This window comes from Crotalus tigris, unplaced genomic scaffold, assembly GCF_016545835.1.
Source record: "Crotalus tigris isolate CLP2741 ecotype Arizona unplaced genomic scaffold, ASM1654583v1 scf7180000017916.3911339, whole genome shotgun sequence".
Classification (NCBI taxonomy): Eukaryota; Metazoa; Chordata; class Lepidosauria; order Squamata; family Viperidae; genus Crotalus; species Crotalus tigris.
Genome location: NW_024096718.1, coordinates 3,368,037 through 3,395,714, shown reverse-complemented (window position 1 = coordinate 3,395,714; position 27,678 = coordinate 3,368,037). Strand labels below are relative to the sequence as shown.

The 27,678-nt window shown below is 35.2% G+C and overlaps 1 protein-coding gene across 3 annotated transcripts in view; it reads left to right on the top strand.

Moving 5' to 3' along the window:
• The window catches only part of LOC120308437 (RAB3A interacting protein), a 112,254-nt gene extending 87,021 nt beyond the window's left edge, over positions 1-25,233 (top strand). For 2 of the 3 annotated variants that reach the window (XM_039344494.1, XM_039344495.1), the window contains 10 exons: positions 92-367; positions 6,851-7,088; positions 13,497-13,592; positions 14,099-14,176; positions 15,080-15,283; positions 17,683-17,811; positions 21,530-21,642; positions 23,312-23,411; positions 23,509-23,578; positions 24,827-25,233. In XM_039344494.1, the coding sequence (XP_039200428.1) occupies positions 117-367; positions 6,851-7,088; positions 13,497-13,592; positions 14,099-14,176; positions 15,080-15,283; positions 17,683-17,811; positions 21,530-21,642; positions 23,312-23,411; positions 23,509-23,578; positions 24,827-24,909 (1,362 nt within the window). In that variant the 5' untranslated portion in view covers positions 92-116 and the 3' untranslated portion in view covers positions 24,910-25,233. The remainder of the gene's footprint in view (positions 1-91; positions 368-6,850; positions 7,089-13,496; positions 13,593-14,098; positions 14,177-15,079; positions 15,284-17,682; positions 17,812-21,529; positions 21,643-23,311; positions 23,412-23,508; positions 23,579-24,826) is intronic. The other variant, XM_039344496.1, reaches the window with a different exon arrangement.
• Positions 25,234-27,678: the final 2,445 nt, after the last annotated feature.

The window sequence follows — 27,678 nt, the reverse complement described above, 5'->3', positions numbered from 1 at the left end:
TATGTATTTCTCAATAAGGTGATAAGTTTGCCATCTATTTGTATGTAATTTGGGGATGGGTAACAGTCCAACAATTATTTTTTATTTTTAGATCTCCATATGATGATTTTTTTATCATGGCAAATGACACTTTGGAAGGTTTTCATGAAGTGAATCTAGCTTCCCCGACTACTCCAGATCTTTTAGAAGTGCATGAATCTAAAACTTCTGAAGAACCTACCTCACCTACCATAATTTACCGGCTTCATCCCTCAGCTGTATGCTCCTTACCTATTCAACCAAGTGTTCTGAATGTGACTGATCTTCCTACACAACCTGTCTACTCATCTGCTAGGCACCTAAATTGTGCAGAAACACCAGGTATCAGGTTGGTTGTAAAAAAAACTTTAAAAAAAGTTTTATTGATTTTTAACATATACCTTAATATTTGGTAAACATTGTCTTGTCTGGGTTAATGTTTAAAAAATAATTAATTTCTATAATTCTATAGTCCATATGATAGCTTTACATGATTTCCTCTTCTTCCAATAATATTCTCTTTTGCCAACCTTAAATTAATACAATTCTTATTTAAATAAATGACAATTAAATATAAACATTTTTCTCATGTTTCTGCAAGTAATAAACACATCAATATAAAGCTTCTTTTCATTGGTCATCTTGATTGCCTCATCATAAGTCCTGTTTACATTCTTATTTAAATTTGTTTTCCCCACAATATTCAAAACTTTTCTTACTGGTTAAGATTTTCTCAAAATTAGTTACACTTAAATATTTAAGTCTTTTTTCTCATACAAGCCATCACATTTTTACATTTCTCATATCTTAAAAAAAAAAAAGAGCAAAAGAAAGAAAGAAAAAGACAAAACAGAGAAAACATTTCTTTTATATAAACCATCCCAACATTTTTATATTTCTCATGTCAAAAAACCAAACCCAAAAGAATAAAGAAAGAAGGCAATACTATATGGAGGGAAGTGTGTAGTGGGGTGCCCCAGGGCTCTGTTCTGGGCCCAGTGCTCTTCAACATCTTCATCAACGATCTGGACGAGGGGATAGATGGGGAACTCAGCAAATTTGCAGACGACACCAAGCTGGCAGGAATAGCCAACACTCCAGAAGACAGGCTTAGGATACAGGAGGATCTGGACAGACTTGAACACTGGGCACTATCTAACAAAATGAAATTCAATGGCTCTCTGCCATTTTCTATGCGCTAGACAATAGAAGGAAAAGTTGGAATATCAGCCGGCCAGCTAGCTTTTTTGGGGGAGGGGGGGAATTATAAAGAGTTTTGTTAAATCTTTGTTATTTAGGGGGAAAAGTTTAAAATTATGATCTCTGTTTGGGAGAAGACTTGATAGGTTTTAATATTTGGGAGTATTTATTATAATTTTTAATAAACATATAAAGATAATTACGATATATTATGATATATTAAAAGTGTATAAGAAGTTGATAGGTTTTGATTTAGGAGAAAAGGTTAAATTTATGATTAATAAATTTACTTGGGTCTGGGGGGGAAAGAGTTAAGAGCCAAGTTTATATTGTTTAAAAGAAATATACATCTCGGGGTGGAGAAGGTGGATAAATTATATGAAGAATAAATATGGGATTTAATGGATAAATTATGATTAGAGTAGATATGATTAAAAGTATCGTTTTGATTATGAATAATTTTTGGTTTAAATTTGGAATTGTTTAATTCGCTTTGTATTTGATTTTTATATTTGATTATGAATAATTTTTGGTTTGAATTTTTTAATTTGCTTGAATTTGTTGTTTAAATTTGTTTCGTATCTGAGTTAAAGTAAGTTATTGATTTTGTTATTTGTATAGTTGGATAGGTTTAGTTAGATTCAGTTTGTGTTAGTTAAAGTTAAGTAGATTTTGTTTAATATGTTTGAAAACCCTGTGCCAAGCTCTGGGAAGTGGGGGGAGGGGGGTTGGGGATGGGTGGGTGTTCTGGGGAGTGGGGGGGAGGGGGGGTTGGCGGTGGGTGGGTAAGTAGATCAGACAATAGGATTAAAGTAAGATAATAGATGGGACAACTTATGAGAGAGATGTTGCTTGGGCATTTCCCCGGCACTGTATCCGAAGAGGGATGAGAGTGGAGGAGAAAGGTTAGGGAGGAAGTAGGATGGTGAGAGGAGAGGGGGAGGGGAGAGAGAGAGGTGAGGGAAGGTGAGAAAGAGGAGGGAAGTAAGGGAGAGTGTTAGAGAAGGCGGATGCAGTTTGGGGGGGTGGGCAAGCAACACCTATGTGGATTTATTTTATTTTGTCAAATGTGAAATTTTTTCTTTTTTGTTTATGTAATTGATAAATGAAAAATAAAAACTTTAAAAAAAATGAAATTCAATGGTGAAAAAGGTAAGGTTCTGCATTTAGGCAAGAAAAACCAAATGTACAGGTATAGTATAGGGGGTACCTTGCTCAATAGTAGTAACTGTGAGAGGGATCTCGGAGTCCTAGTGGACAATCATTTAAATATGAGCCAGCAGTGTGCTGCAGCTGCCAAAAAAGCCAACACAGTGCTAGGCTGCATTAACAGAGGAATAGAATTAAGATCACGTGAAGTATTAATACCACTTTACAATGCCTTGGTAAAGCCACTCTTGGAATACTGCATCCAGTTTTGGTCACCATGATGTAAAAAAGATGCTGAAATTCTAGAAAGAGTACAGAGAAGAGCAACAAAGATGATTAGGGGACTGGAGACTAAAACATATAAAGAACGGTTGCTGGAGTTGGGTATGTCTAGTTTAATGAAGAGAAGGACGAGGGGGAACATGATAGCAATGTTCCAATATCTCAGGGGCTGCCACAAAGAAGAGAGAGTCAAGCTATTTTCCAAAGCACCTGAAGGCAGGACAAGAAGCATCGGGTGGAAACTAACCAAAGAGAGAAGCAACCTAGAACTAAGGAGAAACTTCCTGACAATTAACACTGGTTAATAGAACAATTAACCAGTGGAATAACTTGCCTCCAGAAGTGGTGAATGCGCGAACACTGGAAGTTTTTAAGAAGAAACTGGACAGCCATTTGTCCGAAATGGTATAGGGTTTCCTGCCTGAGCAGGGGTTTGGACTAGATGACCTCCAAGGTCCCTTCCAACTTTATTATTATTATTATTATGGATCATCGCACAGTCAGCCAGATGTTCAGACTGGATTTGGCATTTTGTCTACCTATCGAGTCCTTACCCAGGACCTGGGATAGGCAGATGTGGATGTTTGATGGTATTACAGATAGCGTCGCAGGATGGAAGCAGTTCCTAGTAATGCCACCTTTTGCAATTGACTAATAGCAAATTTGTCAATGCCAATGGTGTTCAAGTGGTGCTCCAGTTGTTTTGGGATTGCACCCAAGGAGCCTATCACTATTGGTACTACCCTTGCTTGCTTTTGCCACAGTCTTTCTATTTCTATTTGTAGGTCTTTGTATTTTGTTATCTTCTCCAGTTCTTTCTTCTTCTATTCTGCCTGTTTTTCTTATCGACAATTGTTAAGTCTGGCGTGTTATGTTGCAGGTGCTTGTCTGTTTGAATTCTGAAGTCCCAGAGCAGTTTAATTTTATCATTTTCTATGACTTTCTCTATTTTATGATCCCACCAGTTTTTGCTTACAGGCAAATGATATTTTTTGCAGATCTTCCAATGCACCATTGTTGCTACTTTGTCATGCCGCTGCTTGTAGTCAGTCTGTGCAATCTTCTTGCAACAGCTTACCAGGTGGTCCACTGTTTCTTCAGCTTCTTTGCATAGGCGGCACTTACTGTCTGTTGCTGTCTTCTCAATTTTGACTTTATATGCATTTGTCCTTAAGGCTTGGTCTTGTGCAGCCAGAATTAGTCCCTCGGTCTCTTTCTTCAATTTTCCTGCTCTTAGCCATTGCCAGGTCTTGTTATTATCTGCTTTCCCAGCTATTTTTTTAATGTATTGGCCATGTAGTGCTTTGTCTTCCCATGCCTCTATTCTGTTCTTCATTTGGTCTTTCTTGTAGGCCAGTTTGGTCTCTCCAGTAGTTAGTAAGCCTTCCTGATATACTAATTTCAGTGCATCTTCATCATTGTTCTTCGGATATTCTTCCAAAGCCATTTTTTCTTCTTCAACCATCTGATGTACTTGTAGCATTCCACGCCCACCTATTTGCCTTGGTAGATAAAGTCTATCAATGTCACTGCGTGGATGAAGGGCATTATTATTATTATTATTATTATTATTATTATTATTATTATTATTATGATCATCGCACAGTCAGCCAGATGTTCAGACTGGATTTGGCATTTTGTCTACCTATCGAGTCCTTACCCAGGACCTGGGATAGGCAGATGTGGATGTTTGATGGTATTACAGGTATCGTCACATAATGGAAGCAGTTCCTAGTAAGGCCGCCTTTTGCAATTGACCAATAGCGAATTTGTCAATGCCAATGGTGTTCAAGTGGTGCTCCAGTTGTTTTGGGATTGCACCCAAGGAGCCTATGACTATTGGTACTACCCTTGCTTGCTTTTGCCACAGTCTTTCTATTTCTATTTGTAGGTCTTTGTATTTTGTTATCTTCTCCAGTTCTTTCTCGTCTATTCTGCTGTCTCCAGGCACTGCCACGTCCACTATCCAGACTTTTTTGTCTTTCTTATCGACAATTGTTAAGTCTGGGGTGTTATGTTGCAGGTGCTTGTCTGTTTGAATTCTGAAGTCCCAGAGCAGTTTAATTTTATCATTTTCTATGACTTTCTCTATTTTATGATCCCACCAGTTTTTGCTTACAGGCAAATGATATTTTTTGCAGATCTTCCAATGCACCATTGTTGCTACTTTGTCATGCCGTGCTTGTATTATTATTATTATTATTATTATTATTATTATTATTATTATTATTATTATGGATCATCGCACAGTCAGCCAGATGTTCAGACTGGATTTGGCATTTTGTCTACCTATCGAGTCCTTACCCAGGACCTGGGATAGGCAGATGTGGATGTTTGATGGTATTACAGATATTGTCGCAGGATGGAAGCAGTTCCTAGTAAGGCCACCTTTTGCAATTGACTAATAGCGAATTTGTTGTTGTTATTATTATTATTATTATTATTACATTACTTTAGGGACTCATCCCTCTTAAACTAATCTTCATTTATATTTAAAATCTTTCTATTTCTTTAACCATATTCAAACAAATGTTTAATTTTTAAATACTCCCTCTGGTAATTTTCATCATCTAATTTCTTAATTCTCACTTTAGCCTTTTTTTTTTTTTTTTTTTGCCCAACATCTTTCCTGTTCAATATGCTTCAATGAGTCAGATAGTCTTCCCATAATCTTATAAATGTTTTTACAGGTACAAAAGGCCAAACAGGTAAGATGTTTTTATAGGAAGGTTTCGCCCTTTTGTGTTCATTGAAAATCTTTTCCTTTTTGTCTTTCTTGATTTTATTATTTTTTGTCTCTCAAGATCTCACAATTCTGGCCAAATCCATTTTACCAAATTTTTCTTGTCCCCAAACTTATTTTGTAATCTTAAAGTGTAGTTTGTCTTTTCCATATACAGAGTTTCTTGTAAAAAATTTTTCCATCTGGGTTAAGTCATATTTCCTTGTATTGTTAAATTCCATCTTGAAATCTCCTCTGTCTTGTAGTCAATTGTCTGTTTTTTCTGCTCACTCTATTTTTATTTTCTGAGAATTTTTATGTTGTAAAATTAAATTGGAGATGTGTTCATTTATATTTTCAAGGTTATGTTTAATTTCCTCATGGTTTGAGGTTATTGTTGTTTGAATTAATTGCAACATAGCATAGATCTCCTTTTGGAAAGTATTTGTTTTTTCTTGGTATAGTCTTTTTGCAGATCTCTGGTTTTCCATGATAGCCAAAAATCAAAGTTTTCCTTTCTCTGCGGATAGCTTTAGAGTTACAGTTGAGTTAGTATTTGTAATCCAGAATGGTCAACTCTCTCTCTCTTTTTTTAGAGTTTATAATTTTCACTTTGTAGAAAGCCCAAGATGTTTTCTTTTTTCTTTTTGTCACAGTTGTTCTTTGTTATTAAGACATTGAAGGTCAATTTATCTTTTCCTGGGCCTTGCCAGTCTCTGCAGTAAAGCAGCATTGTATATTTTCATCCACCACTAGATGTCAGCACCAATTCTTCTATTTTCATGATATAAAAGGAAAATCTTAACAGATTCCACCGATTTCAAACTTAACCAAATTAAATCTTATAATCTTTTCATTTCAATATATTTTTATTCCCTCTGAAAGGTTTAATTTGCCACTTCTGTCTGTAGGAGGGTAGGGCAAAAGTCTCCCTCCTTTTCACTTTCCGAGTGAGGTTTTTCTTGGGGTTTTTCTTTTTGTTTTTTTTTTCCAGGAAATCAATTTCCAAATAGGAAAGAGAAAATCACTGTTCTTACCCAGTTCCAAACACGTTTACAGTCAGCTTGAAGTAGTACTTTTGGACTTTGGTTGCTTGTAACTTGGGCTAGACTTGGAAGTTAAGCTAGCCTCTTCTCCTGCCAGTTTCTGAAGGGCTTTTCCCAAACCGATCAGATCAACTGCCATCTCTCGGCAATCGGCTGGACTTCTCTCCTTCTGTGTTTCCTCTACGTGGCAACTTCAGGCCCATTTAGGATCCCCCAGCAGGCAGAAATCAGGCATAGGGAGTGGAGCCTCATGATCCCTTGGCTGCTGCGCTACTATGCAAAACTGGAAATCATTAAAAAAACTTTTATTGATAATTATACAGGCTGTGTAATTAATCATTTTGTGTTACCTGTGAATGTCTTCGAGTGTTTTTTAAAAAATGCAGTCCATGTGTAATATATTACTTTTTAAAAATACACTCTTTTCTTGCAGCATCAATGTCACAGAAACTGTATCATGTTCTACCTCAGGAAGCTATGGTGGGAAGGACAACTGTAGCGCAGAGAGAGAATTTTTGCAGGGTACAACAGTAACCGACTTTTCTGAAGGAAGAGATGATGTTTTTGGTCTGAGCACAGATGGTCTCTCTCGTCTGCGAAGCCCATCGGTATTGGAAGTTAGAGAGAAAGGCTATGAAAGACTTAAAGAGGAACTTGCTAAAGCTCAAAGGGTAAGAATAATGCATATAATGCTATTTCTGTGTAAGGGCAGAATATTGGTGCTGAGATAAAACATTCCAAATCCTAGCAATTCTTTTTTTTTCTCTTTATTTTCTATCTTCTCTTTTCATTGTATGCCAACAAAATATTACACTGTACTTTAGATAACTTCCAAGCTACTTCACTGTTTATTGTAAAGTAATGTTTTATTGTGGATGTCCGGGAAGCTATGACGAATTGAAGATGGCCCTGAGGTGAGCAGAGTTGTCAAGTGTGGTGGACTAAGAAGTCAGAAAAAGAGCAGGATTCTTGTTTTTCCACTCTAAACAAAGGGAAGAATCAGGATTGCCCACATGCAAATCCAGACATGAAGACAGACAGTAGCTCCCCATGAAGAGAGTGTAAGACAGTAGTCTCCGGTAAGTTTAAAACTCTTGAGAGTGGAGGAAGTCTCCATCTTTGTCTAAGCCATGGCTTTGAGTGTTCAGATGGACACTGGGTTCGCACGCTTCCTTTTTTATCACTTTTAATAGCTTATTAACGGCCTTTTGAATACTAAGAAGCTGCAAATTGGCAAGTTGCAGTATATCAGGAAAGTCTTCCTCAGTCCTTAGTGAAATAAGTTTTATGCAAATTTAATGGTTTTAAAAACTTTTGGACTAAGCAAAACAGTGATTACAACACTCTCATTTAGTTTCAGAATGTAGTTTAGGAAAAATGTAGTTTAGGGAAAAATGAAGCTTCTGAAATTAAATATAACAAAAATTTCCTATAGGAACATGTTGTTGACCAGAATACTACATAAGATGGGACCTTGAAGGTTAAACACTAGAGGGAACCAGAAAGAATTAAAAGATTATCATTGACGTTCCAAATTCTTCTGAATAATTTGAATTTAAGGATATTTGGGACTAATATACTCAGAAGTTATTTTTAAGACTTATTAACAAGACCGAGACCAATTTGAATGTGGACTTAAAAATGGCAGATTACAACAATGATACAGATAAAGATTTTACAGTGAATATAGATAAAAAAACCAGCTGGCGTCTTAATACTTAAAAGATATATAGAAATAACAAACCAGAAAGTAATTTGTATATCATTTTTAGTTTGGATTTAGAAAAAAAATGTGTTAATGTCTGAGGAGACAAAGAGAAAATGGAAAGAAATCAAGGAATCTATTCAAAAGAAATAAAGATTAAGACTGTAAAAAGTAAAACAAACATAAAATGGGGTTATCTGATTAAGGTTAAAATGTACAGTTCTGGTAATGCGTAATGGATTTTTGCTGATCAGAACTGAATGATGAGGCTCTAAAACTTTGTTTATAAATAAGACATAAAAGAGATCCTTTGTTATATTTTTAGGGACTGTGATAAGGTACTGTGTTAAATAAAGGACAGGAATATACAGCTAGTTTATTTATTGTTACTTCTGGTAACTCTTAATGGACCTTTGTTGGCTAGAATTATATGATGAAAATCTATAAATAAAAAATGAATCATGACATGAAGAATGCATATGTTGCAGCATTAAAGAAAATGATAAGCTACTGAAATTGTACTTGTCATGATGAAGGGAGAAGTTATTTTTTATATATCTTTTTTCTTGAATGTGATTTTTTTCCTTTTTACACTTTTTAATTTTATTTTACTGTTAAATTTTTTAGTTTGAATTAGCTTTATCTTTGTAATTGTAAACTTTAATAAAAATTACTATTAAAAAATTACATTGCTACTAAGACATTTTTCAATACTAAAATACCAATAATAATTAAAAATGGTCAATCTGATAAAACTGCTGTAAGTATTGCACTTTTTTGTGTTATTTAGGCCTGTATTGTATAAGCATTTTAACATTCAGATGGAATCTGCCTTCTGTAATTCAAATCCTTTATTCTGTGTTGTGCCTTATAGAATTAAAAAGAAGAGGTCCTGACTATCTTCTGTACTAAATCATTTTATATATTTTAAGAGCATCCTTGTATCCCACCTCACTCATTATTTCTCAAAGATAAAATACCCAGTTCCTTCTATCTTTTTTCAGAAGCTTAGTTTTGCTAATTGGTGATTGCTACACTTCTCAGAGTGCAGTGCTGAGAACTGGACCCAGTGCCTAAAGCAGAACAGAGTGGAATAACTACTTCCTGTCCTTTGAAATTATACTTGTGTTGGTGCAGCTTAAAATTGTATTTGCCGCCTTGATAGCCACATCACATTGCTGGCTCATATTCAGTTTTTTAGTTTGCAGGTATAATTACCAAGTCAGATATTCTTCCTCTCTTCTTACATTTGTATATTTGATTTCTGTTTCCTAAGTGAAAAACTGGGAAAAATTTGATTGCTTTCTATAACCTATTAAGAGTATTTGAAATCTTTATTTTCTAGAACATTAATTAATATTAGTTATCCCACTCACTACATATTTACAAATCTAGGATGCTTTCCCTCTGCTTATCATCCAAATAATATAAATATTGAACAGTTGAAGCCCAAGGATCAATCATTGTGACCACCTATTAAGTACCTTTGTACTGCTTGATGAACCATTGATGAGATCCTCCTGTCTAAGAAACTGAGCAGTTTTTGAGCTATCTCTGTTTCCACTAAATTGCCCTGCCATCCAAACCTATATTTTAACTAACTTGCTTATTAATAGGTCATGGGGTAGTTTCTCAAATGTGAAGTAAAGGGGGGGGGTACATTTGTAGAATTCCATATAACAAACAAAAAGCAAGTAACATTTCATGGAAATTTACAACATGGGGTCAACTATAGAAAATTGTTATTTAATGTGAAGCTGAACAGGGGTTTTATGTACATCTTAAAATTTGGGTATAATAGGATACATCTGGGAAACAGTGAAGATTTTCCTAGTTTTGTTGTATTCTGTCTGTAGATAGATATCCACAGTAAAGATGATACTTCTGCTATAGAATAACTAACAATATTTTTAAAAATTTGAATTTGTTTTGCATTAGACTACTAATAAATTGTGTTATATGTTTCTTTCCAAGCTTTCTAGATTATAATTACTTGTTCAGCTCAAACTATATATTCTGACTTTTTCTAGAAAAGGATATTATTTTAGATGTATGATCTTGATGCTGCTTGTTCCTGTTCTGCAGTCTACACCCCAGTGCTTTTCAACCTGTGATAATGCGTACCACTGGTGATACTCGGTACCTGGCAGGTGGTATGTATACGATGGGTTGAAAAGCATTGTTTAAAAAAATGTATTAAAAAAGTGTAAAAGTGTAGCGGGGGGGTGAGCTGAAACAGCAGCAATGCTGCACAGGCCTCTGGAAGAGTCAGCTGGAGCTGTGGTGTTGCTGGGGTTCTGCTGAGCTCCCAGGATCGCTGTGGGGCTCCAGCTGATTGGTGCTTCTGGAAGCTGTGTGCAGCCTTAGGGAAAGGCGTCATCTGCATCTACACCAAAGAGAAAAGGAGGAGGAGGGGGAGAGAGGAGAGGATATAAAAGGAGCTTTTGGAAGGAAAGGAAGAAAAAAACCTGACAGAGAAAGAGAAGGGGACGGAGAAAGAGATGGAGAAGAGGAGAGGCTTCTTTTAGACAAGCAGAGGGAGAGAAGGGGATAGAACAGTGCAAAGATTAATGTCAGAGAAACAAACACAAATTTCCCTTAAAAGTATGGTAAGTGGGTGAACCTACGATCACAATTGAGCTCAAAATTTATGTTGCTAATGAGAAATGTGTTAAATGAGTTTTGTCCCATTTTATGACTTTTCTTGCCACATTTGTTAAGTGAATCAATGCTGTTGTTAATTAGTAACATAATTGTTAAGTGAATCTGGTTTCCCATGACTTTGCTTGTTAGAAGGTTACAAAAGGGGGTCACATGACCCTGGGACACTATGATCATCATAAATATGAATCAGTTGCCAAGCATCTGAATGTAAATCATATGACCCTTGGAATGCTGCAACCGGAATCAGTGTGAAAAATGATCATAAATATCTTTTTTCTGTGTTGTTGTAACTTTGAACAGTCACTAAGCAAACTGTTGTAAGTTTACCTCATTACTTTTTTCATTTTTTTTGGTCATCAAGTTTTTGACATCTTCTTAGGTGACTGGTGGTACTCGAATATTGCCATATCCTAAAAGTGGTACAATCTGTGAAAAGGTTGAAAAGCCCTGGTCTACACTATGCACTGTATTTAACTGATTTGAATTTCATGCCTAATGCAGACATGTCGAACTTGCAATGTCACGTGATGTCGCGAGACATATCGGGACTATTTTGCCATTGCTGGCAATGGGGTGGGCGCAGCTCCGGTATGATGAAACCGGCCTGCAGGCTGGCAGTTTGACACCCCTGGCCTAAGGGGTATTTCTCCTGTATAGCATCACTTGGCCTGTTCGTTCTCTCTTAAATGAAGAGGGTTGGGTACCCTATAGATACACATGAAGAAGAAGAAATAGTCCTTTCATTATTTTTTCTTTCTCCTTTTTTGCTGTGAGCTTTATTACTATTATCAGAATTAGCTTGAAGCAACTTAGTCCAATTGTTTTTCCCCAGAAAATTGCCTTGTCTTGCTTTCTTAGCTTTATTTGCCTTCAGAATGATTGCTACTTTATAATTCTGCTAAAATATAATATTTCTATATCTCTTTAGAGACTGATACAGAAATGCTGAGAACACTGTTGCATATTGCAGTGGCTTGATTTTCACCTACATAGGGAGCGATCCTTTCTGTTCTGGGATCTTGCAACCATTGCCTTGATTTACATTTCTTAATATTTACTGCCCCCTAGTGCTGTACATTATCTTTAACACTTGTTAAAGTCTAAAGCAGACATGTCAAACTCGCGACGTCACGTGAAGTTATGCAACATATCGGGACTGTTTTGCCATTGCTGGCAATGGGGTGGGCGTAGCTTCCACATGACGCATCCGGCCCGTGGGCTGGCAGTTTGACACCCCTGGTCTAAAGGATTCACACTGGTTCTTAAATAGAAATTTGTTTTTAGTTAACCAATTTTTGTATTCAGATTTGGCTACAGATATGGCAGATTTTGTGAAATGTACTTTGTGTGTACATATGTGCAGGTTCCACAGATTTAGTTGTCCCACCAGTTCAGAAAAATGCTTTTAATTACAGGCAAAAAAAATTAAATAAAGAATGTGACAATTGCACTTCAGCTTGTGGACACTGTGTTAGCTACCATATAACATGGACTAGGGATCTTATTGAGGTCATGTTACATCTTTATGTCCCTGAGTTCCTTATGTTTTCATTTTTCCATTTTTTTTTGTTTAGTTATCGTTCTTTTGATATTTCTTGAAATTTCTGGCTATGGGAAAGGGTTGTTATTCAGGTATTCAATAGATAAGCAGATCATTAGGGTTCATTCAGTCCTTAGAATCTCTGTATAATTTGGGAAAAGGCCTCTCTAAATTTCTGGAACTTCCTGCTCCTGTGGTACTGTGCTAGACAAATGACAAAAGAACTTGACATAGTTCTGAAAATAGCAGGAAAATATTTTATTGGAATGCTTGGACTAAAAAAGGATGAATGCTTTAAACTAGTTGATTTTTAATGGTGATTTTAACAATTTGAGATATTACTTTTTGAATTTTAGTTTCCTTCAATATACACTTGCTGAATATACAACTATGTTAGTATATACAGCTGAAACATCCCTAACTGAATAGTATAGTTAAGATGGTTAGCAGTCTCTGAGAATCTGCAGTATTGACTTCTTTAAGACACATTTTCCTTGCATAAAAATCTACCATTTAATTTTATAAGGTATTAAAAGATGAAATAAAAGTATTAGTTATACCTTGATCTGTGGAAGAAAGAATTGGAATATTCAATTTCGGGAAATCAATGGTCCAGGTGGTAAAAAAAAATTGAAATACACTGCTTATGATTTAAAAATGAAATTAATTCATCAGAAAATAACTTTCAGATTTATTTGACCCATACAAGAATATTTTAAAAGTGAGGGAAGTTAATTTATTTTGAATGATACAAGCAATTTAACTTAACATGGTTTGGTCTTATTCTTTTATTGCTTTATTTTGGTTTCAGATTTTAACATATATGTTAATATAATTTTAGAAAGACATAGTTAATAATCTCAGTATGATATTGAACTATGTTTCTTAAATAAGAAGCCTACTTCTTAAACTCACCCACTTGTTATATGAGCCCAAGAGAGTAGTGTAGATAAAGGAGTGAAGAAGATAGAACTTTCATCTCCTGTTGTCTTTGTTTTATTTTATATTAAAAATGGATTCTATGCATTTTGATTAGTTATAAAAAAACCAGGTCCCTGAATAAAATGCATTTGCCTGCGAAGTTGCATATAATATGAACCTAACTTCCATACTGTTTTGAGTTTGCAAGTTAAATCTGTCAGCTATGTCAAAATAACATTTTTTCCATAGGAGCTGAAACTAAAAGATGAAGAATGTGAGAGGCTTTCTAAAGTACGTGATCAACTTGGCCAGGAACTGGAAGAACTCACTGCTAGCCTGTTTGAGGTTTGTTTGAAGACTTTGGTATAATATACTCTAGGAATGATATGGATAATTTCATTAAACCTTTAATTTTTTTCCCCAAAATGGCAAATTTGGAAATTGTTTGTGTTTCTGAACATTGCATATTCAAAATGAAGAAAATTTCTCCATAGCTTAGATGATGTTATTCAAATTTATGTTTTTGATTTTAGAATGATATTCTCATCGTTAGCTTCTCAGTGGTAATTAAGTCTCAGTGATTGTTTAAATTTGCTTAGATTCATTTTTCCAATTACTGTGCTATACTTCAGTAATTTTAAGGCATAGGTAACGTTCCTAACAGTGCATTATAAGTTTTTCAGAAGTTATGTCATCACAATTGCAAGATCTAAAATCTTATTTCTGTCTAATGCTTCTAATAAAAGTAAAATAAAAGAGAATTTTAAAAATGAATATATTGGGTCCTATTTTACATATATAGTGTAAATCTGTGTGAAGTAATTATACCACATAAGCTTTGTTTTCAATAGGAAGCTCATAAGATGGTGAGAGAAGCTAATATAAAGCAGGCCACAGCAGAAAAACAGTTGAAAGAAGCACAAGGAAAGGTGACTTCTAATTCTTGATATTATAGCCAGTATTTACAAAATTTCTCTCTTTCTCTCTGTGCATGCTTCTTTTTTGTGATTTCCTAACTGCATTTCAAATGTACAGAGTTCAAAAATCAATTTTGTTGATTCTGTGTCAAAACAATCTAAAGAGAAATTGGTGAGAAACTGTATTCTCACCATTTGAGAATAGGATTCTTATTTTTTGAATGATTATTTTGCATAAAGAATTAAATCAGTATTCAAAATTGGTAAGCCTTTTCAGATTCAACTCACTGCTGAAATAATCAGTGTAATCAATCTATTTATTTGCTCAATTCATATGCTGCTTTTTTGGCTCAAATTGAACACTGTGAGTGGCTTGCAGTTTTAATTAACATAAAAATGCAAAAAAAAAAGGAAATTAAAACAATTCCTAGCAAAATAAATCACTAGAACAGCCCTTAACTGTGTCCCTTTCATAGTTCTCCTTTCTTTCTATAATTATTTTATATTTCCTACCTCAAGCAAAATATTTTAATATATATGTTTGTGTGTGTGTGCATGTCCTACTAAAATAATTTTTCATAATTATATTACTGTTATACATTAATATAACGTGAATATAGAATAATACATTATAATTCAAAAGGTATCAGATTTTAGTTGCCCTTCAAAATCAATCTTGTTGCTAGTTTGCTACCTATGCACTGAAATCTTGATTTTTCTGGGGTTGCAATGCTTTTTATTTCAATCATATTGGCTATGAATTATGAAACTTATACTCACATGCATCTTTTTATGATAATTCCAAGGGCAATGTGCCATGTTTTCTCTTGTTATAAATTAAAAAATACAATAGTATTTCATCTTACTATGCAGGATGCATGTTTCTAACATATTTTTCTTTTGATATATATTTAGATTGATATACTTCAGGCTGAAGTAGCAGCTCTGAAAGCATTAGTGCTATCTACTTCTCCAACTTCGCCAACAAAAGAGCTTCAGTCTAGTGGAAAAACAGTCTTCAGAAAAGGCCACACAAGGAACAAGAGTACAAGCAGTGCAATAGGTGTCAATAACCAGGAAGTTAACATGATGCAGCCAATTGTAAAGGACTGCAAAGAGGTATTTTAATAATTGGGATGTGGTGAAATATGGAACTCGGGGATTGCAAAAAAATTTGGCTGCTTTTACAGAAAGTCCTTGTTTATAATTTGAGCCCTCTTCTGCCACATGCAACTGAAACTCTTCAGTAATGATGTTTGCTTGAAAGAAAAGTCTATATATAATCATTTGTTAGACCTGTTGCTTTATTCATGTGAATGCATTTTATAGTAGTAGTAGTAGTAGTAGTAGTAGTAGTAGTAGTACTAGTAGTAAAGTTGGAAGGGACTTTGGAGGTCATCTAGTCCAACCCCCTGCTCAGGTAGGAAACTCTATACCAGTTCGGACAAATGGCTGTCCAGTCTTTTCTTAAAAACTTCCAATATTGGAGCATTCACTGTTTCTGGAGGCAGGTTGTTCCACTGGTTAATTGTTCTAACTGCCAGGAAGTTTCTCCTTAGTTCTAGGTTGCTTCTCTCCTTGATTAGTTTCCATCCATTGCTTCTTGTCCTGCCTTCAGGACTGGAACATATTTTTGACAGGAACAGATTTTCCCTGTTTCAGTTTTAGCCACATACAAGGAAATGCTATATTGAGGAAAAACTCATAACTGCCCTCCCCCCTGTGGTTTGAATGATATAGTTGCAGCTGCACATTTAATTTAATTTAATTTAGGGTTAGCTTTTAGTTTCATTGGCTTAACAAGGCTTCTTCCTATATTAAGCTAGTTGTTGTCAGGTTTTTATGGGATGGAATTGGGAGTAAATTCTGGTAGAAAAAGTAGATAAAGAAAATAGAATCTCTTTTTTAAAAGTTATAGAATTAAAGCACTAAATTAATGGCAATTGGAAAAATCTCAACAATATGCTGTGTTCAAGAGATCTCCCATTTGTTGCATCAGCCAGCCAACTATACCATCCACTATTTCATTCCTTTCAACCATCCAGTTTTCTTTATATTCTTTTTCAACAGCCAGTTAGAAATTTACTGAGCATTTTTAGTCTACTTTTCCTAAGCGGACGGAGCATATATTTGCCATGTAATTTAAATATTGGTGGTCCCAGAAATTGTTAACTTCTTTAGTATGGTGCTACTTTGGCTTACACTAGTACATATCTCTTAAATCCAAAAAAGAAAAATTGATTGAAGTATGAACAATGGCATCTATGTATGTGAATATTAAGAAGCCAAAGGCAGAAGTTGACAAATAACTAATACTTTAGTTCAGTTTTCTCTGTTCTGGGTATTCTTCAAATATGTCGACTTCAATTCTTAAAATTCCCAGTCAACATAGCTATTGCTGAAGTCGATACCCAGTTTGGGGAAGTCTGCCTTACTTGTCCAGTTCTGCCGTTTAGTGCCTTGAAACCGCTATGCAATGGTACGATGGACTTTAATTATCTTGATTTAAGTGGAAGGATGAAGCACCTGCAAATTAATGTAGATTCAAAGTTCTTAACAAAGCTCTGCTGTCCACAGTTTGCTGTGTAATGTGCATCATTTGTTGATTATGGTTTGGTACAATATGGTTTATGCCAGGGCTTTTCAACCGGTGGTACCCGTACCACCTGTGGTACATTGGCACCTGGCAGGTGGTACGTGACCATCCTAGCGGGGGAGGGAAATGAGCTGAACCGGCAGCAGCACTGCACAAGCCTGTGCGAGAGACGGCTGGAGTTGCTCTTTTATGACTTGTGGACTTCAGCTCCCAGAATTCCTGAGCCAGCCATGCTGAGGGGAAAGGAAGAGGTTTCCAAGCTGAGCCATGCTGGCTCAGGAATTCTGGGATTTGAAGTCCACAAGTCATAAAAGAGCCAAGTTCCCCACCCCTGGTTTAAGATCTCTGAACTCTGGAGTCAATTTGAAACTTGCTTCATGGCTGTGATGTATTATTGTTTCAATGAATAATTAGAAGTTAGCATCTACATACCCATGAAAAAGAAATATCTTTGGGAAATATTAAACAGACAGGAACAATAGGAAAAGAGGTAGAAAACCTAGCCCCAGAAACCAACTATTACAAATACGAAAAGCTGTTCCAAAAGAAACATCCATTTCCCTTCTCTTAGAAAAGTCAAGCCGAAAAAAGTACCAGAGAAGAGGTTCTCTCTCTCCCTCCCTCCCTCCCTCCCCCCCCTCTCCCTCCCCCCAGCCAGCTCAGTTAATAGCCTCTGGTAGACAGCCAAGAAACGCTAAGCAAAAGAAACAATGTAGTGATAAGCGCTAGCCTTGAACAAACTAAAAGAAAGCTGTTGGTCAAGTTTTTGACACCTTGCTGGGCGACTGTTGGTACTCAGATATTGCCATATCCTAAAAGTGGTACAATGGGTAAAAAGGTTGAAAAGCCCTGGGTTATGATATAATGTGATTCTTGAATGAAGGCTTGGCCTCTCATTTTGCCTGTTTTATTTCAATGTTAGGCTGATATATCTCTATACAATGAATTCAGATCCTGGAAAGATGATCCTACCATGGACAGGACATGCCCTTTTCTCAATAAAATCTACGAGGAGGATATCTTTCCATGCTTAACCTTCTCAAAAAGTGAGGTAATGCTTTGAAAACATATAATGATACTTAGATTGGTTATGTAATATGAAAGAAGGCCTTTAAAACAACCACCACCTAATACTTTGATATCTTCAGTTAAGTGCAAAATTCCCTCTTTTACCTGCAAAGCATTTCTACAGAATTATAGGTAGGATTGATTTTGTTTGTATTGCACATACTGTAGCTCTGGACCACTTCACAGTTAAGGTCATACATATTATTTCATGAGAAAAAAATTTCTTCTGGATTCATTATTGAGAGTTTCAAAGCAGCCATATTGAACCTTTGAGTAGTTTCAGTTGATAAATGGTTTAAAGGAATCAATCTACGTGTAGTCCTTGATTAGTGATTGCCTCATTTAGTGATCCTGAAGTAACTTAACCAGTCCTCATATTTATGACAGCAAGACTGTAAAGCAAAGGAAAGCTGAAGTAAGATCATAAGCACAGTCCCAACTTCACTTTATCTGCTTTGCTTAAAATGCAAACTGTTTTAATGGAAAATATTTCAGTTAATTTTTCCAGATTATAATATATTTCTTTCCTTTTCCTTCCCATATTGTACTACAATCTTACTTCTCCTAAAATCTTATTTTAATGAATATAGATATTGCATTGGTTTCTAATCTTATGAACCCAGAATTAGAACCTCTGGGCAGTTGTTCTACATTGCTATTCTTCTTTTCACTAGCTTTAAAAGTTGATATGTTGAGACTTCCGGTTCCGGATTGCGGCGCCTCTAGCTGTACGAAGAGACCTCCGCCGGTAGACCCTTAGGCGGGTTGAACGTCGCCCTGGAGGGTGCGACTACCGTCGAGGAGGCTGTGCTCGGCTGCGGAGGAGCGGCGGCTCCCCCAGTTGGCCGAGTGAACTCTGAGGGCTGAGGGAGAAGATCGGCCAGTAAAATGGCCGATCAACCAGCTGTACCAACCACAAGTCAAAAGAACAACTAAGCATGAAGACCCACCGTGGTGAATCTGGGTGAGACTCCCTTTTCTCGCTATACTGATTTTTCCTGTAAAGTGCTCTGATTATTTCCCTTTGCTAAGAAAACGGCGGCTGCCTATATCAGAAAAAGAGCTTAAAAAAACTCTTCGTCTTTTTTGGTTGTTTTTTCTACCATTGGACTTTCTCTGTGGGGATATTTAGGGGAAAAGAAGAAAAAAGGGACATTGCTAATTTGTTCCTATCAACTTTATAACGTTGGAGGTACCTCTCTTGTTAAATTAAAAAAAAAAAGAGTGAAAACTTTTTGTTTTTTTAACTTTATCAACTTGGAAAAAAGATCTTATGGTCCATTGAGGACATCTGGTGGCCAAAAGTGACATTACAGCTCTATCTTTGTGATTGGAAGAGGGATTGGATTTCATATGACAGTAAAAGAGAAAAGATAATCTGACATTGGGTGGTGAAGCTGGCTATTAGACCTTTGGAGGCGGATATTTGTGGACTTTTGTTAAATATAGTTTCTAATAAAGGAATAGGCTAGTCTACCACCAAAATGGAAGAAAATATTCCATATCTTGACTATGATCTAATATTGGAAAACATTTTTGAAATGACTGCATACTTCAAAACTTATTGGAAATCTAGGAGACAATCTAAAGATGCCACCTTGGCACTTCCAACAGACCTTTCAACAATGAGTCAAGCCATGGAACAAGAAACACCAGAGGAAGAACAGAGCAATACTGAACAGGCTTTCACACATCAAGACATATAATCTAAAGAGACAGAGACATTATGCTTACAACCCAATGATGAATCTATGCTGGGAGAAAAGGTGGTAACCACTGAGCCCACTAATTCTACACAGCATTACCTATAATGGATGGATAACTTGGATGATCAAGAACTAACTGTAACTGATTCAGTTCAACTACCGAAAATTACAAAGATTGACACTCAGATACAACTTTCTGGAAATCACAACAAAGCGGATAACTTATTTACAATTATAATATGAAATAAAAGTCAATATAACGCCCAGATGATATTGGCAGGAAGAGAATAAAATTTTGCTCAGTTTGAATTGATTAGAAATTTTTGTAACCAAAGTTTGAAGTTTTAATATGGGAACCAACCTGGTCTAGAAAGAAAGCTAGAGTCAGGTTTAAATGTGATATAAAACATTACTTGATGGGTTAAAAAGGCTTTAGAGATTTTGTCTGATTTAACAATGAAAGAAGGATGAGAATTGACTATTATCATAGATAACTATTAGGGAGTAAACTTGTTTAGGGGTTAAAAAGATTTTATAGACGTAGAGTGATGAAATGATAGAACATGTTTTCAAAAATAGATTTTTTTTGGGAACTGCACTGTTATTTTAAATATGATAATTATTTTGAAACAGAGAGAGAATTTCTGTTTGATTTAATAATGAATGAAGGCTGGGAATTTCCTGACATTATTCTTGATAAGTATTTGAAAGTGTAAACTTTATAAAAGGGCTTTAAAAGATTTTTTTATAGATGTGGATTAATGAAATGATAGAATATATTTTTAAAAATAGAATTATATTTGTTGGATTTATATTGTTATTTTAAATGAGAAAAATATGCTGTAATAGAGAGAGAGAGTAAGAACCACTTGTGATAGGGAAAAAAATAGTTTTAATGAACGATCTATTATTAAGGATACCTGAAATCCCAAGTATATGTCTATTGAAATGTAACTGGAATATGACAATTGTAATTAGTAAAGCTTAACACAGGATATAGATTATCATAATTGCAAGGTGATTGAGGATTTTTGTTTGATTGAACTTTATCTAAAATTGTATTAATTTTAATAAGTAATATTATTCCTTACAGAGAGGAAATTGTTTATAATTAATTTGAGCCATATGTATATGATTTTGTTTTTGAATGATTTAACACTCTGACCACCATGTTGTGTCCTAAGCTTTTGTAAAAAAATGGAAAAAAAACAATAAAAGTTTTATTTAAAAAAAAGCTGATATGTTCATTAGTTTTTCAAATTGAAAGCCATCTGTCTTGATATATGAAATATACTGAGAATGATTTATTCTTGATCATAATCCATAAATGGGACCTGTGATATCTGAGCTCTGTTTGTGGGGTGGGTGTGGGATAATCTAATGTAGTTCAGTAGTACTTTCCCACCATCTAAAAGCTAGAAACAAATGAGAATTGCAATTAAACTCTAAAACTCTTTATCTTCTTCCCTGCCAATAAAAATGTGGAAGAAAATAATGTGAAATTTCCCAATAATAATGGCCACCAAAATGCTGCCTTCCCTTGCAATGCAAATCTAAAGGTGGTTCTTATGTTAAGGAATTGTATGGTTTTGCTCCTTTGTATTATATCCTGTATTGTTCTGGTTTATATGAGAAGAACCATGATAGGGTCTAGCCTTAATGCAATTTCTGCTACTAATATAGCTTTGGAGAGAGCGGTAGCAGCTAGATATATTTTTCACATTTTCATTCCTGTGCTTCTAAAGCAGTATTTCTCAGTCTTGACCACTGGAAGATATATGGACTTCAGCTCCTAGAATTCCCAGGGAGCCATGCTGGCAAAGAATTCTGGGAGTTGAAGTGCATACATCTTTAAAAGGCCAAGATTGAGAAATACTGATTTAAAATATTGAAGGTACACACCTCAGGTAAATTAATAGTATCTCCAGATAGAGCTCATAACATGGGAAACACCTTGGGACAACTAGTACTTACCTCTTTTTGGTCTATTTTCAGTTGGCTTCTGCTGTCCTGGAAGCTGTAGAAAACAATACATTAAGCATTGAGCCTGTTGGTCTGCAGCCTGTTCGATTTGTAAAGGCTTCTGCAGTTGAATGTGGAGGACCCAAGTACGTTGCAATGTAAAGGATCTTATGGTACCAGGAATGTATTGCTGGGTTTTATTCTGGCAGCCAGAAAGAAATGACTAAGAGATTTATCCCAAATCAGAAACTCCATAAATGCTGCATTGAAAGCTACAGGATGCCCTACTTCTTTCTCAGAAAGCCAGGGATCTCCATTTTCTTTTGTACAGAGAGAGAAAGTTGTGGCCCTTGCAAGTATTACCAGGGCAAAGGTAGTTGATGTGCCATGAGAGAGATTAAGAAAATAGACTGGGCTATTAATGAAAAGCCCATAAGATAAGTTAGAACTCTAAGTAACTCTGAGAATCACTGTCATTGAATCTCACAGTCCTAACTTAATTTATGGGGCTTAGATTAATAGCCCAGTCTACTTTCTTTTCTTAATAAAATCAGGAGCAGTAGTAACATTTACTGGTGGTGATTCTGAGGCTGATTATGGTTGTGAAAATAAATATTTCGTACGCTTAATAATTATGTTATGGGAAAAAACCAACTTTCTAGAATCTAATTTCACTTTCTTATATTTTATGTGGTATCTATGTTTTTTTACTTGTAAGCAGGGCTTTTTTTCTCACAGAGCGCCCAGAATGGAGTTCCGGCACCTTTTTTGGATGGAACCTTGTAGGGTAGGCAAGGCGGGTTGTATGATGTGTTCCGGCACCTTTTTTTTTTTTTTTTTTTAGAAAAAAAGCACTGCTTGTAAGGCAAATAACTATAACAAGAATACATAGATGAAAATACTGGAACATGTTCTAATATTTGCACATCTTTTTACTTTATCTCCAAAAAATAATACTTTGTTACCATCTGCATTAAATAATGGCAGGGACATGCAGGAGTTATAAAGCACATTTGTGTACACTGATTATCTTCTTGGTTTTGCTAGTTGCCTGAGACTATTACCAGGCATCTGATGTGCTCCAGTACTTCGAAGGGAAGCTTTGTACATCCCAGGCTCTGCAAGCCTGACAGTTAATTGGCTCAAGAAGCAAGGAGTGTCCTTCCTGTCTCCATATTTTACTGTGCTTTCTACATTTCACTCTTTTCACCCCTACAAATTACACACCATCTTGGCTATATCCCCATTTTTTTATGGCATAAAGAAGTTTTTTCCCCCAGGATCAGGCATTTCACTGATCTTATTTCTCATTCCCCCCATGGCCCTCCTATTGCATCAGAAGCTGACTTCAAGTAGTTGTTCAAGTGGCACTTCTTATAATTAGGTAACTAGCAAGAGATGAGCATCAAACGACCTTTATAGGTAACATTGTGGCTGAGTTCATATATTATACTAGGGCTAGGCTATAACCATTGCAAATCACCACCATAGAGATGTTAAACCACAACAAAGTGAAGAGATCTGAAGTCTGGAATGGTTGAGATGCTTTTAGGGGGAGGGGACTTCTTTTAAAAAAATTGCAAAGACCACTGCAAAGGGCAATTCTCTCTGGAGTTATAAATTTTACTTGTGTGGTTTAACACTTTACAAAACATTGTAAACCCTGAGCATATCAGTTCATAACTTACAATAATTTCTATCAAAGTGGTGTAAAAATAGATGACAGGCTTTTTGGTAAACAACTATATCATAATTCAGTATTCATGCAAATTAAATCATAACCCATCATTTAAAACTGTTCCATTCTGTTGACAGAAAATGTGCTCTCAGTGGACAAAGTAAATCCTGCAAGCATCGAATCAAGCTGGGGGACTCAGGAAACTACTATTATATTTCTCCTTTCTGTAGGTATAGGGTAAGTATCGAGCTCTAAATCATAATTTGTATATCTGGATTAGGCAAGTAATTGAACATGTGGAGTTCTCATTCTTTATTTTCCATCTTTTGTACAGATCACATCAGTATGTAATTTCTTCACATACATTCGATATATTCAGCAGGGGCTTGTGAAACAGCAGGATGGTAAGTTAAGAATGAGGGTTACTGTAAGAAAGTTGTGTATTTCTTAACAGGGCTGCTATATTTTTTTCAGCAAGTTGTGGGTTTTCAAATTTGGCCATGACTGATAGAAGTTTATTTTTGCTATATAAACCGAGAACTTGGGGAAGTTCTAATGCTCCTAACAACCTCTAAACCTGCATCTAAAACCACCTACTTTGCTGCTTTTTTATATTCCCATATGGCATGCAGTTAGGAAGAAGAATTTATTTTTCATAATTAAGCTGAGAGTCATCTGTGCAAATTTCAAAGGGGCAATATGTCATTAAGCTTTTAATTTCTAGACAATCACTGAGTTTCATATAAATATATCCACAGATTTTTGTGACAGATTGTCTGCATCAAGGAAAGGTGGGGGAAGAAAAATAGAAAACAGAGTTGCATTCTTCTAAATTGGGCATACAGAGAATATATATATACCATTTTTCCTATTCTCTTACTTTCTTACATCATTTTGTGAATGTTCCATATCTGCACTGCACTTGGGGATTAAATTAGATAAACTATTTAAAAGTTAGATTCAAACATGCAAACTGATTTTAAAAATGGTAAAACATTTTTAAAGATGTAAGCATCATCACTGTACTGTCATGTGAAATCTATTTTACATGGTCTCAGTATTTTAATATTATATGAAAAATGTTGCATGCAATTTGATATGTTCATCCTTAAATCGTTAAACATCAGCTAAGTAATCTGTCATAATTTTTATATCTGTATGCATAGTTGTTAATTCTATTTTTGTGATAATGTTTTTACACCATTATAAGGTAGTGGATTTTGAAATTTAGATGTTTTTATCTGAGTCCTTGTAGGTGCATCTAAAAAAAAAAACCTAAATGGCTGTAGGATTCTGAAGTAAAGAATTTTTTTATATAAACAGATTAAGTAAATAGTTTTAAGGCAGGAAAAATATAATTAATATAGTGCAGTTGGTAATGGTTGATGTGTCATTAGATTTCACCCGCAAAATCTTGAATTAGTTTGAAGGATGAACTGAATGATAAGCTATGTAATCAAAAGTGATTAGACATGACATATATTAAAATAAAATATACATTTTTCCAGTCAGTGCCTCTCAGTAGCTGTATTATATTTAAATAGTGCTTTTAGTATCTGAAAACTCAGATTTAGCATTGCTAAATATCTTTGTTCATTGGGAACTTCAAAAGAAGCATTTTTTCCCACAACATCTCCTTTTCTTTTATACAGTGGACCAGATGTTTTGGGAAGTCATGCAACTGAGGAAAGAGATGTCGCTGGCAAAACTTGGCTATTACAGGGAGGAGCTGTAACTCCAGCATTTCTGATGCCTGCATGAACTTCCATAACTGTACATACATTTGAGCTGGTTCTATATCCATGTCTATTTATTTTGAAATGGGTCCAAGATTATGTGCAGTTTGCACTACATACTCTTGTAATTCAACAGAATAATTTTACACAAGAGATTATAAAGCTGGCAAGGCAAGAGAATTTTCAGGTATACTTGTGACTATAACTTATGATTGAGAAATTTAGGTGAAACACTGCTCAAGATTTATGTGCATTTTTGTGTGTTCTAGAGAGAGTTTTTAATATAAAATTTCAGCTTAATAAAAAGTTAAATCTGAACCTTTTCTGGGTCTGAAATGTTCTTTTAAAAATGTGTACTTTGTAAAATGTATGAAAGAAAGTGATTATTTTTGTCAAAAAACAATAACTGAGGGCCTGAAATGATTTTGGATAAACGATGATGAATTAGTGGAAGTGGGGATATAGCAAATGTTCACACTGCATTTTCATTAAGAACTAATTGTTTGCAGTAAGATGAGATGAATTAAAAAATAATATCAACTACTGCTGATTTAGCCTTCAGAGGTATTGAATGTCTCTGAATGCTTTCATCTTCTGATTCTACTTAGCAAATTTTAAAATTATTTGAAGTATTTTTCTCTTCAAGTCTACAATATTTGCTTTGTTGGGAAATCAAACAGAAACATATTCTCTAAGGACCATGGGACTCTTGTGTGTGATTAGTCAATGAATAGAAAGAAAGTTCTGTTGAAAAAAACAGCATGGAAAAGGTTCATCGGCTTTGAATAAAAATTAAATCACAATTTGTGCCAGAGTAAAATTAAATCACATTTGTCTCCTGCACCAGTAGCTGCTGAGTAGACATTTGGTACTGTCAATACTGATGAGATCACAAACATCCTTATTGATCCATCACCTTTTTTTTAATTTGACCATGGCTAAAAACACTCTCAAAACATTAACTTCGCTATTACTTCTCTTTCCAACACTGAGATTTGATCAGGTCTTTTCTATTTATTTCTAGTCTGAAGTTTATCTTCCACTTGGTATGCAATTACACAGGTTGCTACTCTGAGGCAAATACTGGGATATTTAATCGTTTCTTGGTCATGGTCATTAGGCGCTAGATTGCAAAATAAAAGCTACAGAGTTGATAGATTTGGTCTGAATGGTAGCTTTCGGTATCTTGCAGTACTACAAACTTGTTTTTCTCAATATTTTTATCTCTGAGAGACTCTTGAAATAATTTTTAGGCCTTAGGAAACCGCTGGATAAAAATTGCAAAAAATATGAAAATTGCACAATACAGTTCAATTCTAACTTCCATAATACATGATTTTATAATGTTTACACCAACAGCAAAGCTGTTGCAATTGGTTGAAATTAGCAGCACCATTGTGTTGCACATGAAGTTCCAAGACATTTTTTTAAAATCATGGAAAGCCAGATTGTTTGTAGTCCCTTTCTCTACGTTGCCAGAAATGTTTTACAGTTTTGAAGGCCCATTTTATGACCTTAACCTGCCACAGTTAAGTGAGTCACTGCAGTTTTTAAATTAGTAACAGTCGTTAAGTGAATCTGGCTTCCTGACTTTGTCAGAAGGCTGCAAAAGGTGATCACATGACCCTGGAACACTGCAACTGGGTTAAATATGAATCAGTTGCCAAGCATCCAAACTTTGATCACATGACCATGGGGATACTGCAATAGTTGTAAGTGTGAAAAAGAGTCATAAGTCACGAATGAAGGCAAATATATATGTCCCAGGATAGTGTTGCAAGACCAATCTGGTCTTCCGAACTTTTGGATTCCTGCTGGAGCCCATTCTCAGGGAACTTCTCTCTTCCAGAATGTGTGGACAGGCAAAGAGCTGTATTTGTTGAATAAAGAAAAAATAATTTGGAGCTTCTCTTGATTATAGTGGTAGTTTCTGTTGAATATCAGTGTCGTTGGTGGCAGTGATAACAGTTAGATACCTCCATCAAAAAGCAGTAAATTCATTTGTCTCCAACAGAGCTTGTGATGAATATAAAAATGACAGCCACCAAAAGCCCTGAGAAAGAATACAAGTCTATCAGTCTAATTTATCATGAATTGATTGAATATCTTAACAATTTTGGAAGAGTTATCTCCAGTTCTTACTATACTAGCACCAGTTTTTAAAGAAAAAGGTATTCAACTGCGACCACACTAACATAGTTGTCAAATCAAATTTTCATATATTGAGATCTAAATTTTGGTCATGCCAGGTTAGCCCTCTCATGCATCTCAAATCATGGATAGGTAGGCTTTGTTATAGACCAATCTGGCCTTCAGTAGCAGCAGCCACCAGAGTCCAGGACCACTTAAGGTCCACTAATGGCATTGGAGATGAGATCATATATTATTCTTGATATCTTTATTCTTTCATAATAATACCATAATTCTACAAAAAAGTCTGCTGTTTTAGATGTTATCTTAATAATTCTTAGGTCCTTGGTTAGGACCTGACTTACTAAGTTTTCACCAGTCTTAGACTGTGAATCTATAGATTACTCACACATAATTTCAACTGCAAATTATGGTATATATTCTTTTTAAAACTAATATCCAGTTTCTAGCTCTTTAGGTCATGATAATAAAGTACTGTTAATTTATAAAGTACTGTTAATCCTTCTAAGTCAAATACTAATGACAAATCTGTGATTTACACCAAGATTGTGTTTTCGTGATAGGTAGCGTGAATAATCTTTGGAATAGCATTCAAGTAGCCTTGAATCAAATTATTG